The sequence below is a fragment of the Microtus oregoni genome, unplaced genomic scaffold, assembly GCF_018167655.1.
Source record: "Microtus oregoni isolate MIOR12 unplaced genomic scaffold, Mior012 000086F_ref0000336, whole genome shotgun sequence".
NCBI lineage: Eukaryota > Metazoa > Chordata > Mammalia > Rodentia > Cricetidae > Microtus > Microtus oregoni.
In genome coordinates, this window is record NW_024544552.1 from 3,548,110 (window position 1) to 3,562,440 (window position 14,331).

Below are 14,331 nucleotides of genomic sequence, written 5' to 3' on the forward strand. Positions count from 1 at the left end.
AAATGAGTATAATTATAAACATTTGCCTTTTTTTTTAGTATCGCAAGAAAGACACAAACAAAAAAGCCCAAATGGATATCAAATGTTGCAAGTTTCCTTATCTATTACCTTTTTGGAAAATGCACGATTCATTGAAATTCCCAAACCTGGTAATAGCACTAGAATATGATATTTTAATTGTATCTTTTAGAGACTTGAATCCCATGAGTCATCACGGTACAAAGAACTTTCCTGAAGTAAATAAAAGTTTCCCTTCTAGTGGCATCCTGCCAGAAAAGGGGGAGCCTGGCAAAGTCTGGGCTATTCCCACCAAGTTCATCCCATAAAAGGACAAGAGCCTCACCTGGACCACACTAGAGACTCTGCAGAGAGAGAGGAACTCATCTCCACTCAGCGGGCAACTCTGAGTGTCTGGCCAGGTATGGAGGGGAAGGTAATTGCTGTCAGAGGAAGAAGAAAAGTGGACTCCGGCTCAGGTCTTCTTTAGGACCCAGTGATACGAGGAGTTTAAAGGAAAGAAATGAATCTTTAAGTGGGACTAGATAAGAGCTGAGACAGGGATGGGGGAAAAGATGGTCTGGATAGAGAGTGACCTTCTTACTTTTCTCTAGATGACCATGATGAAACTCGGCTTCCTGCTGTTTATCATCAAGGCCACCAGACTTTGCAGTTCAGGTGAGTATTGATGCAGGACCCCAGTTTCCTCAGGTCACCCCCTAGCTTTAAAGACAGTCGTCATTAGACTGGGTTACTTCCAGGACCTGGGACTCTGCGCCCAGAGATCATAATCTTGTTGTTGTTGTTGTTGTTTTTGAGATTGTGTTTTTCTGTGTAGCCCTGACTGTCCTGGAACTCCATCTGTAGACCAGACTGGCCTCAGACTCAGAGATCTGCCTGGCTCTGCTACCTGGGAGCTGAAATTAAAGATGTGCGTCAACATAGCTTGGCTGATTATGCCTTTTTAAAAAACGGAAATTAAATATAATTGTATTGTTGTACCATTCCTTTTCCTCCTTCCAACCTTCCTAACTTATCTCCCACCGCCACATTCTACAAAATAAAGGCCTCCATTTGTTTAACTGTGGAATATATAAGCATTTCCAATATACATATGTATGTATTATATGTGTGTGTATATATAAATATTCCTGGATATGTAAATACAACCTAGTCTATCCCCATAAAGATGATGCCTTTGAGATTAGTCTGGATGCTGATTGGTTCTTGAAGGAAATGGCCAGTGTCAATGACATCGCTGAGATAGGTCCTGGTCCCAATCCTGTACTCTGCAAGAGATGAGTCCCATCCTAGTGACTCCTTAAGATTAGGACCTTTGCTTTAGGGTTTCAATACCAAGTGAATGGTCTAGTTTGTTCCCAGAGAATATATTTTTTCAGTTCCACTCTCTGCACGAACACAGTGGTATTTTAAAATGCGAAATTCCCCTTCACTGGGTTTATAGATCTTTAAGGAAAGAAACGAGTCCCTAAATGCCATCTTACATGATCTCTACATGATAATCTTTGGCAGAGGGATATGAGGCACTAGGGATCTGAGGCACAGACATGCTGAATACAATCCAAAAATACTTGACTGGTAAACATGGAGCTACATCGACCTGGGTAGCTTTGACCCCAAAGTTTCCATTTGTTTGCACCCCTTCTATGTTCTCAGAGGACTTTACAGAATTGAGGCCAATTTTCAAGGCTTTTACTTCCATGGTCTCTTGGTCATTCTCTGCACTGTCGACCTCACAACCCATGCTCCAGGCACATTAGGCTCCCTGCATTTCCTCTACCTGCAAAGCTGGACTTCACTTTATTCTTCTCTTTCAAGACTTTAGACAAAAAGTTCTCCACACCTTCAAATCTCTTGTCTTTCTTCCTACTTAGAAATCTTGTTGATTCTCAGAGGGAGACTTTGAGAAGTCATGGAATGAGTTTAGGATGAATGACAGGGGAGGCTGGGTGCCCCATGAGTGTGAAACGCTGCATCTTCTCTTGTTAAAGGGAACCTGGACACCAACAGCCGGGCCAATTCTGTGTCTTCCCCTTTGTTCAGAAGCTGCAAGGAAATCAAGCAGGAGGTCACTGGAGCACGAGGTGAGTGATGAACATTTAAGGAGCACACTGTGATCCTAACACTTGGGAACCTATGGCAGAGGACTAAAAGCTCAAAGTCAACCTGGGGAGACCCTGTCTCAGAAATGCAAACACAAATCAGACTTGTCCTCTGCAATCATTTTTCTTTTTTTATATAGAAAATGTGATCAAATGTACGTGGTGGATAAAATTTTTACTTAACCAATTTTAAGGGTTTTCAGAATCAAGAATGACTTTTACAATGGGAGGGATCACCACTATCCATCTCCAGAAGGTTTTCATTCCTTAAATAAAAATTCTGTAGTCACCAAGTAACAAATTCCTGTATTCCCTGTGAGCTGCTGTTTTGTTTCCTACATCTATGAATATATCAATTCTTGTTATCTCATATAAGGTATCCGCCTCATTACATTAGCAAGCTTCAAGGTACTTAAGTGTTGTAGAAGAGTTACCTTACTTTAAAAAGATTAATTATTACTATATTAATGATAATATTCTTGCACAGATGTACGTCTGTGTTTGGGAACGTGTACATATATGTGCAGGTAGGCAGGTACCTGCAGAGTCCAGAAGAGGCCATCTAGTCCTCTGGAGCTGGAGTGATAAGGACTTGTACACTGTCAAATGTGAGTGCTGGGAAGCTATCCCAAATCCTCTGCTAGAGCAGTACTTGCTCTTAACCACTGAGGCATTTCTCCAGTTCACTTCATTCTCTTTGATCTATGGGATATATAGGAATATACACAACATATGATTCTGCTTACTAGACAGCATATATTTTGCTTATTCCTTTTTATGTGGAGAAATACTTGACTTGTTTCTGCCATTCAGGTCTTGTGTCCAGAGCTGTAACAAACATGAATGTCCATATCTGAGTCCCTGTTCTCAGTTCTTTGGTTATCAATCAAGTGGAGTTGCAAAGTCCTTTGATAATACTATGGTTAACTTTAGGAGAAACATCCCTGTCAGTTTGGGTAATTCCGTGTTTTGCCTCAGTCACAGAATCATGGCTTTCTGAACTCAGGCACAATCCCAGGGACACCTGTTTGTGGTCCTTAGAGCCATTCTGTTTCTGAAAAGAGATGGACAATGTAGCCTGCACACAGGACTGTGGACTGCTTCTCTCTACAGATGGCCTCTACTTCCTCTACACGGAGAACGGTGCCATCTACCAGACCTTCTGTGACATGACCACTGATGGTGGTGGATGGACCCTGGTGGCCAGTGTGCACGAGAACAACATGCGTGGGAAGTGCACAGTGGGCGATCGCTGGTCCAGTCAGCAAGGCAACAGAGTAGACTACCCAGAGGGGGATGGCAACTGGGCCAACTACAACACCTTTGGGACTGCAGAGGGGGCCACAAGTGATGACTACAAGGTTGGTACACTCTGTAGTCACTTGGGAAAGCATGAGGATGTGAGTGTAGCTCAAGGATGCCCTGGAGAGGGTAGGAAGGTTGTCCTTCAACACAGGGCTGAAGAAGTGAAAAGTGCTTACCTTGAATCTCAGCATCCTTCCAAGTAGGGTTTTCAGTAAGTAGGTGGTGGTGGTGGGACCATTGTCCTTGGAAATAATGACATCTGAACATGGCTGACCCTCTGTCCACCTGGAGCCCAGAGATACGAGCTGTGCTGGACACTGTGCATGAGGGTCTTCTGCTTAGCGAAATCTTGTCTGGTCAGGCTCAGTGTTGGTTGCTTTCCAGAACCCTGGCTACTTTGACATCCAGGCTGAGAACCTGGGCATCTGGCATGTTCCCAACAATAGCCCCCTGGAAGAATGGAGGAACAGCTCCCTGCTGAGATACCACACCTACAGTGGCTTCCTGAAGCATATGGGCCATAATCTATTTGGTCTGTACCAGGTACTCGAAACTGTTGTCTGAAGCTGTTTTTCATCTGTGTGAAGAGGCAGGTGTTTGAGGTTTGGCAAATTGTGTTCCATGTTTCCCTTATTCTAAAGTGTAATGGGCCAAGGAAGCCAAAGAGTAGGGGTATGTGTAAAAGAGAAGAGAGGAGAAAAGTATGGAGGGGAAAGAAAAGAAAAGGGGGAGGGGTCTATGGTATCAGAGAGACACAGACAAAGGGAAGAATTCTTTCTTATCTGACTGGTTGGGAAACATCTGTTACTGAACACATGCTGTGCTTCTCTGTATAGCTTAGTGTGCCTAAGATTGCCAATGCTGCCATCCTTACCCAGTGACTTCTTTTGTTTCTTGTAGATTTACCCGGTGAAATATGGAATAGGGAAGTGTTGGACTGACAATGGCCCAGCAACACCAGTGCTCTATGACTTTGGTGATGTTCAGAAGTCAGCCTCTTATTATTCCCCCTATGGCCAGAGTGAGTCTCTAATGTGACTGAACCCTCTGCAGGACACGTGATAAACTCAGTTATGATAAGTAGCAGCCATTTATCATCCACCACAGCCTGCTTCTCTCTGTAAGAGTTTGTGTTTTGATTCACTCCATTTAGTTGATTGCCCTTGGGCTCTCAACTCTTACTAACCCACTCTGCAGATTAGGAGACTGGAGCACTGAGTCCAGGAACTTGCCCGAGAGCACAGGGTATAAGCTGGAGAGTTGGCATTTGCATTGAGGAAACATGATTCTGAAATCTACTCTTGGCAACCTCATTATCAGTCAGAGGTTTCTTAGGAACAAACCAGGTCCATGTGCACAGGACAAAACAACAGAAAAAAATGAAGATTTATTTCAGTTGTTAGGATGACAGCCATGTTGCTTAATATGACTAATATGTAGCATGTGCCCTTTGTAAATGCTAATCCTGACCTGTATAATTCAAAGCTCTTCTTATTTATTCTTATTTATTCTTGGGATGTAAGAAAAGTTAGCAAGATAAATGTGAACAGGACCACAATGGATGCACTTGCTAACTGCTGTGACAAGTCCTTGGAGATATTCAGTAGAGACCTTGCCATATCAGAAATTTCTCCACTCAAGCTCTGGCAGATGGGGACCTTTTTTCAAAGACTGGCTCTTGGGGTCTGTGGATGGGAATAGATGAGGCTCCTCTGATGGGGCTGATATTTTAGACTGTTTATCCTGAACCTGGCACCACTAAACTCTGGACTGACAAATATTTCTAGCATTTTCCTTGAATGCTGTTTTCTGTCTCTTGTTTTCAGCTGAATTCACTGCAGGATACGTCCAATTCAGAGTGTTTAATAATGAGGGAGCAGCCAATGCTTTGTGTGCTGGGATGAAGGTCACTGGATGTAACACTGAGTTTGTAAGTCTGTAGTGACCAAAGAGACTCTTGAATAAGACTGTGTTTCTGTGCATATTGAGTATGGGAGACTGTCATATTAGTGTACATGCATATACAGGTGTGTGGCCTTTCTCTATACCTTGCTTTGTCTCAGGGATCAGAACTTCTGTCTAGACACAGATAATACTGTCTTGTTGAAATCTAGTCAACATTACAAACTTCTAATGCACTGTTGCTTTTTGTTTAGATTTTAAGACAAAACACTCAGTTACCTGGAATGAGGGTGACACTTTTATTCAGGAAGTATGTGCAAACCTTTGAAGGCTGAAATTGTTAGAGAGTTAATCTCCACCCAGAATTAAGCTTTCAGAGTGAAACATATCCTTTCCATTCTTTTTTATTGGGGGGGGGAGAGTTGTACAGATTTGTATTGTGTAAAGGGGTGACTAGGAGAGTCTTGGACATCTGGTAAACCTCACCCAGGCCATTCTCCTCCCTATCACAGGGAATTTCTCTTGTTGGATATTGGCATATCAACTAAGTGTCAAGGCAGGTGAACTCAGTTCCACTACAGCAACCTGATGATCCCTGAGCCTGTGATCATTAGACTCATAACATTTTGTTCTGTTTTGTTTTGTTTTTTAAAAATTTGTTCCCAAAAGCACATTGAGGATGGGGCCCTTTTATTGCCACAGTGAAAGCTGTAACAAGTTAGCATGTTCTGGCCAAGCAGGGTGATGTACATCTTTAATCCCAGAACTCTGGTGGTAGAAACATGCAGGTCTCTGTGAATTTGAGGCCATCCTGGTCTACACAGTGAGTTCCAAGTTAAAAAAAAAACAACATATTAAGACCTTATCTTTAAAAAATAAATTAGCATGTTCTTTTAGGGTCCAGCCATCCCTAAAGTAACAGTCTGAGAATGGTGTTGTCAGTTCCTGGCAGGTGGTCCTATAGATTTGTGTCCATTCATTCCTCATTAGCTTGTTCCTTATCTGGTCAAGATGGAGCAGTTTTATTATCAAAGAGGGCATTAGCATTGTGATATGGAATGATAGAATGGGGGAGAGCATATGGTATTGGGGGAGCAGCAAGCTGTTTTCATTTTTGGTATGTAGGATGGATGTGGGATACAGGAAGAGGTCCTTTAGAAATGTTAACATAAAGTAAATCACACAGCACTTTTACATCACAGCAGTGGTTGGGGGCTGTATAAGTCATGAGCAACAATATAAAGTTTTAGTGTGCACATAAGATTGATATGATCATTCTTTTTTTTTCAAAGATGACACAGGTAGACTAGAGGTCACAGATTGTAATGGAAGAAAGACTAAGCATAAGGAAATAAATATTGAAGTGGTCCAATAGTCCATGGTCCAAATAAAAGCCTTATATAATGTGATGAACATTTTGGGGAACAGTGGGCACTAATGAGCTTCAAAGATTTTAAATGTATTAATATTAGAACACAGAGAGTGTAAAGAGAAGTAATTTTTAATAACTTCATGGTTTTTGTTTGAGTAGATGAATATTAAATAGTAAGCCAAGAGGTCTGGGTGATTAATATGTTTGGGATCAATGAGGGATATACAGACATATGATGTTGGATTTTTAAAACCTTTTTTTTACTTTGCTTGTATGTGTGCACATGTATATTCAAGTGATCACAGAGGTCAAAAGGACACATTTGATCCCTGGGAGTTGGAGTTAAAGTCTTATGATTTGGTGCTGGCATCTGATATGGATGGTGGGATCTGAACATTGGTTCTATGGTAGAGTAGTAAGATGTCTTAACCTTTGGGCCATCTTCCAGCCCCCAAGCTACTAGCCTGTTTGGGTGGTATTTTGTTTTGTCTTTTTTCAGATGTATTTATTTTATGAGTATGAGTGTTTTGCCTGCATATATGTATGTGTATTGCTTGAGATCCCGGTGCACTTGAGCTAGAAGAGGACATTCTATATCCAGGAACTGGAGTTACAACAGTTATGAGCCCATATGGGTTCTGGGACCCAAACCTGGTCCTCTGCAAGAGCAGCAAGTGCTCTAAAACACAGAACTATCTCTTCAGCCCCAGTGTTACATGCTTTGGTCATTGATGGCCTTTGAATATGAAGGGGGTCCCAGAGATTATTGCATACAAACAGCGTAGTCGTTCTAGCTTGTGTAAGTACAGCCTATGACATTCACGATGGCAAACTTGCCGATGAACTTCCCCCAAATAAATCCCCATTTTTAAGTTATGCACAGCTGTAAGTAACTGTGTTTTTAATATTTGTTTGTTTTTTGTCATGTGGAGTATGAAGACCCTGAGTAGTGATTATAAATAGCAGTCCAATCTCTAAGCATTAAACTTAAGAAATATCTGGATTGGAGATAGGGATTTTTAAGCAACCAGTGAATTGTTCATAACTAAAGCTAAAGGGGTAACACAAATCATAAGTGAGTTGTAAATGTGTGCCCCCTGAGAAGTAACAATTAAGGAATTCATGAAGGAAAAGACTAACCAAAGAAGCTGAGCACAAAGGCTCAGAGAAGTTGAAGGAAAGGTAGGAAGAAACAGTGATGCCACTAGAGTCTATGGAAGTGGGATTTATGGATCAAATAGAGTGATACTTCCAATGCAGAATCTGATGAAGGACAAAGAATCACACTGAACTTGGCTTTTGAGATGTCTCTGAGCTCATTAGCTATATTAGTGGGTTTTGCCTCTGTGATAAATACCTGAGAGAAACAATACATGGAAAGAAGTGTGCTGGCTAGTTTTATGACAACTTGATACAAACTATAGTCATCTGAGATGAGAAAACCTCCCTTGAGAAAATGCCTCCGTAAGAGCAGGCTGTAGGCAAGCCTGCAGAACATTTTCTTAATTGCTGTTTGATAAATGGTGGCACCACCCTTGGTCTGGTGGCCCTGAGTTTCTAAGCAAACAGACTGAGCAAGCCATGAGAAGCAAGCCATAAAGCTTCACTTCTTCATGACCTCAACATGAGTTCCTGCCTCCAGGTTTTTGTCCTGTTTGAATTCCTGTCCTGAGTTCCTTCAGTGATGAACAATGATGTGAAACTATGAGCCAAATACACTTTTTTCTCCCCCAAGTTGCTGTGTTGATGATGTTTCATCACAGCAAATGTCACCCTAAGATTAAGAACTTTGTTAGCTTGATGGTTTCCAAGATTTTAACCCATAGTCATTTGACTCTATTGCTTTTAAATCTATAGTGGGGCAGAAATATCATGCAAGAAGACATATCAGAGTAATATGACCCATGTCACAGTTTTCAAGGACTCAAGAAAGACCAGGAAAGGCCAGGGAAAGACAACCTTCAAAACATGCCACTCACACCTTCAGTGATCTATTTCCTCTAACCAGATGCCCCCTTCCATATCACCACCACCTCCCAATAATCAGTTCAAAATGGTGACTCTGTTAGTGATTGACTAACTGATGAAAGCAGGGTCCTCATATTTAGTCCCTTCCCCAAAGTGCTGCCTCTGAATATTACTTATCTTGTGGATCAGGTCTTCAATATAACATCTTTCGATAAGGAACTTTATATCCAAAACATAACACCTCTCATTGCTACTTCCTTCCCCTGTTTTTCAGCACTGCATTGGTGGAGGAGGATACTTCCCAGAAGGTAACCCCGTGCAGTGTGGTGACTTCTCTGCATTTGATTGGAATGGATACGGAACTCACAGTGGGTACAGCAGTAGCCGGGAGATAACTGAAGCAGCCGTGTTTCTGTTCTACCGTTGAGAACTTTGGGGTGTGGGACCCAGACTTCTCCAGTCTGTGGACTCACATGCACAGAAAAAATAATACCTAGTAACTAAAATGCTAATGACATAGGAAAGGAGAATAAATCATGTTCATTGCATGTTTGGGTGTCTTCATGACTTCCTTATGTTCAGGGGTGGGAGATTTCAATAGAGTTTCTGCATCCCTATTTGATTCTCCTGGGATATCGTGGATGCAGATTCTGATATAGAAATACTTCTTTTTTATTTATTCATCTCTCACATATTACATCCTGACAGCAGCCTCCCCTCCCTCCTCTCCCAGTTCTTCCCTTACCCACCTCTCCCTTACAGGACAGTTTACTGGGAGTGTGCAGACCATCTGCAGAACATGTCTGTCTTTCACGTGCTCCCCAGCACTGAGTCCAGGAACTAGTTCAGTAAGGACTGCTGCACTGTGAAAAGCCAAACAAACAAGCCATGTTCTAAAACTGCAGGCTTTGCCCGTGCAAAAGGGACAAGTTCTAGGAAAGACTATCTCATGGAGCTGGGGAAGCACAGAGGGGACCCTCTAATCCAGAGAAGGCTGCCAGGAGGACCTCACTGAGAAGGTGATTTGGCTTAACTCCTGGCCTACCCTAGAGAGGCATCTGGCATATGCCATTATTTTCATGGTGTCCTGCTAGAGAAATGACTTAGTGTTTAAGGAAATGAGCGGCTTGTCCAGAGGACTCAAGTTTGATCCCTAGCAATCTTGTCAGGTGACTCATGGCTGCCTAGAACTCTAGTTCCAGGGAATCCACTGCCTCTAGCTTCTGTGGCACCAAACTGGGACCAAGCAATCAATGCACAAGTCTGTAGTAGACATTCCATATTAAATGCATAATCTTTTCTTTCTCCACCTCAAGAATCAGAATTCCACTCTACAGCATTCAATTGGCTGTATCCAAAGCATCTGCCAGTATTATGGGTTGCCAGAAGGGTAAAAGTAAGGATCGTCCCTTTAGTTTTCCAGCACCTAGGTCTCTGCTTTCCTCCCTCTGAGACTCAGAAGTACAGGAGAGATTCTTTCAAAGGAGGAAAGGCATAATACTTCCTTTGTGTCTGCATTCAGTCTCTTTTGGAGCTTTTCCTTTCACTCCTCAGACCACCCCTTGGGGTAGAGTTTGTTATAAATGTTTGGTGGAAATATTGAGGTTCAGAGAGATGAAACAGAAGAAGAAATAAGTTGTTTTCTCCGGGTTAGATAGAAATCTAAACTATAGCTGCTAGACAGAATGGTTAGATAGGAAATCTAAAATCTACACTATAGTGGCAGATCAATTATTATAATGAAAGAAATATTTTTATTGGATATAAAGCTAACATGGAAATCAGTTGTATCTAAGTAGTATCAGACCCTGAATTTCAGCTAAGTCTCAGGCTTCCAGGAAGTTTTTTCCCACTGTAGCAACTTGCTGCTGATGTCAGAATGAGCATTTCTCATGGAATCAAAGACATGTTGATGAACAACTGTACTGTGTAGGATGAATCCGAAACAAAAATATGGCACTGTATGAACACGAACTGTTACCATCATTAGAGACAGAAAGTGCTACGTCTAGTGCTACAGAAAGTATACACTTAATTTAAACACTTGTCTTAGGCCCAGATGTAGTCCTATTCTCTTTTGTTAGAGCTTGTGGAGCTATGTAAATTCACAAAGAAAATATTGGCTTAACAAATACAGTCTGATGAAAGTTTCATAGTAACTGCCGAAGGAGCCATGTAAACAATGCAACAGCCTTGTTATCATACTGAGATAACACTATGTACACCTAGGAGGAAGGACTCCATTCCACTGGGGGAAAGTGCAAACAGCAGTGATACTCGGAGAACAGAGAAATGACGATGGGACAGAAGAGATGGAGCACCAGAGGAAGAGTGTACTGATCATGCATCGAATGTGTGGTCTGGGGACCATTGTAGCACTCTCAGAACTTAGCAGAACTGGTGCCACGTTAGAAGTACCAAGGCACCATTGGAACCTAAGAGCCCATCACATAGACTCCTACACCTGCCAAAATGAGAACAAAGTCGTAATCATTCTAATTCCTAGTTCTGGAATAGTCCCTAAGTGTACTAACCTTGCTCTTTTACATTTTTAGCTTTGCTTACTGCTAACTGTTTTTAATAATTGATGTGCGCCAACCAGGATATGGTTTTGTGTTTAAAAAGCCAAGAACAGTAAGGCTTGTGGCTACACAATTTGGACCACATGATTTCCTGTATAGTCTGCAGTCAGTGAATAAAGACTTTCTGTTGGCTTTAAGAGTCTGTGTGTCCCCTGAAGGTCTTACTTCACAACACCATTGTCATTTGAGGATAAATTAGTCAAACCACCCTAAACTTTTTATTGACTTGTGCTGGGACTTCTCTTTCCAAACAGTGTCCCTCCCTCTCTCAGGGCTCCACTGAGCTCATTGGCCTTCTCTGTTTGAAGAACAAACAGGCACCAAATTCCTTTTTGGGCATTGCTTGTCTTTTCTGCTTGGTTAAGAAGGTGGGAAAGGGCACTGCCCAGAAGCACTTTGGATTCTATGATGTCTCCTGCAGTGGTACTGTAGTAGAGGCTGAGAAGATGACCCAGCCTGTGCAGTAAGCAGCCTAGGAATCAGGTGTCCCATGAAGCACCAGAGAAGTAACTCTGAGCAAGACTCATGAGTGTAGACGGAGCTGGGAGGTGGGGGAATCCGTGGAACTGAGGCTGCAGTAGGCATGACCATTGTAGGCTGAGTGGACAGATAGGATCTGCTTGGACAGAAATTGCTTGTGCAAGGGCTCTTGGGCATCCAAGCCCAAAGTTGGTGGTCTGTGAGCCACCTGGGGCTCCTCAGTGGTGTTTCCTCCAGGGGCTCCTACAAGATCACTGGGGTTTGAGGTCTGTGCATGAAAAGGTGGTATTTAAGATAAGCTTATGGCAAAATGAAGATAAACATAGATGTAGAAAGGGTGGTGTGTACAATATGACATTCATTCACAAAAAAACATCCATTCACAGGGCTAGGGAAGTAACTCATTTGGTAAAGGGCTTATTGGGTGTATTCAGGGTTCTCTAAAGGAACAGTACAGAGCAGGGGAGTTCCCAAAGACATAGACAGCTACTGCAAGGATTGAACCAACAGGCAAAGACACTGTCGGCAACAAATGAAGGAAGAGACAGATAGGATGCAAGCATTCATCGAACAACCTAAAGAGCAGCACAGTAACACCAAAACTCAGTGGTCATACAACAGGAAGACTTGATCATCCTAACTCAGAAGAATCAAAAAAAAATGATTTTAAACATAGCTTATGAGGATGATGGAAATCTTTAAAGAGGAAATGAGAAATTCCCTTTAAAAAACAGAGAAAAAGAAAAACAAAAATTGGAAGAAATCAATAAATCTCTGAAAGAATCCCAAGAAAAAAATCAAGCAGGTGAAGCAAACAGTTCAAGACTTGATGACTGAAACAGAGGCAATAAAGAAAACACAAACCAAGGGAATTCTTGATATGGAAAGTCTGGTTAAAGGAATGGGAACTGCAGAGGCAAGCATCACCAACAGAACAAAAAAGATGGACGAGAGAATCTTGGGTGTTGAAGATACTATAGAAGAAGTAGTATCGGTTAAAGAAAACATTAAATCCAAAAAATTCTTAACACAAAGCGTCCAAGAAATCTGGGACACCATGAAAAGACCAAACCTAAGAAGAATAGGGATAGAAGAAAGAGAAGTACTCCAGCTTAAAGGCACAGAAAATATATTCAATAAAATCATAGAAGAAAACATTCCCAATCTAAAGAAGGATATCCCTACGAAGGTGCAAGAAGCTTACAGAACACTAAATAGATAGACCAAAAAAAGATCCCATCACCACATAATCATCAAAACACTAAACATACAGAATAAAGAGAGACTATTAAGAGCTGAAAAGGAAAAAGACCAAGTAACATATAAGACAGAACTATCAGAATTACACCCAACTTCTCCATGGAAACCATGAAAGCCAGAAGGTCCTGGACAGATGTGCTTCAGACACTAAGAGACCACAGATGCAAGCTCAGACTACTATACCCAGAAAAGCATTAAATTACCATTGATGGAGAAAATAAGATATTCCATGACAAAAAAAACAGATTTTAAAAATACCTATCCATAAATACAACCATATAGAAAGTACTAGAAGGAAAACTTCAACCCAAGGAAGCTAACTGCACCCACAAAAACACAGGCAAATGATAACCTTACACCAACAAACCCCAAAGAAAAGAACACACCAACACTACCACCAAAAAATAACAGGAACTAACAATCACTGTTAATTAATATCTCTTAATATCAGTGCTCTCGATTCACCTATAAAAGGACACAGGCTAAGAGAATGGATACAAAACCAGTATCCATTCTTCCATTGTATACAAGAAACACACCTCAACCACAAAGACAGACATTACCTCAGAGTAGATTTTCTAATCAAATGGACCTAAGAAAAAGTGGGTGTAGCTATCCTAATATGTAACAAAATAGACTTCAAACTAAAAATCAATCAGAAGAGATGAAGAAGGACACTTTATACTCATAATAGGAACAGTTCATCAAGATGAAGACTCAATCCTGAACATCTATGCCTCAAATACAAGAGCACCCGCACATGTAAAAGAAACATTACTAAAGCTTAAATCACACACCAAACCCCACACACTAATTGTAGGAGATTTCAATACCCCACTCTCCACAATGGACAGGCCAACCAGATAGAAACTTAACAGAGAAATAAGACAACTAACATATGTCATGACTCAAATGGACTTAACAGACATCTACAGAACATTCTGCCCAAACATAAAGAACATAACTTCTTCTCATGGAACCCTCTCTAAAATAGACCACATACTCAGTAACAAGCAAAACTCAACAGATACAAAAAAACTGGAGTAACCCTCTCTATTTTATTGGATTACCATAGTTTAAAGTTAGAATTTAACAACAATGCTACTTGAAGAAAGCCTACAAACTCAAGGAAATTGAACGGTGCTCTATTTAACAACCACTGGGTCAAGGAAGAAAGAAAGAAGGAAATTAAAGATTTCTTGGAATTTAAAAAAAATGAAGGCACAACATACCCAAACCTATGGGACACTATGAAAGCAGTGTTAAGAGAAAAGTTCACAGTGTTAAGTGCCTACATAAAGAATCTAGAGAAAGCTCACACTAGGACTTAACAGCACATCTG

The 14,331-nt window shown here is 41.3% G+C and overlaps 1 protein-coding gene across 1 annotated transcript; it reads left to right on the plus strand.

The window, feature by feature from the left end:
- Positions 1–617: 617 nt before the first annotated feature.
- Positions 618–9,094, plus strand: LOC121442015 (intelectin-1a-like). The gene is made up of 7 exons (XM_041643451.1): positions 618–675; positions 2,010–2,102; positions 3,234–3,481; positions 3,810–3,968; positions 4,326–4,446; positions 5,252–5,355; positions 8,942–9,094. Exons 1-7 carry the CDS (start codon positions 618–620, stop codon positions 9,092–9,094), a joined length of 936 nt encoding a protein of 311 aa, XP_041499385.1.
- The last annotated feature ends 5,237 nt before the right edge of the window (positions 9,095–14,331 follow it).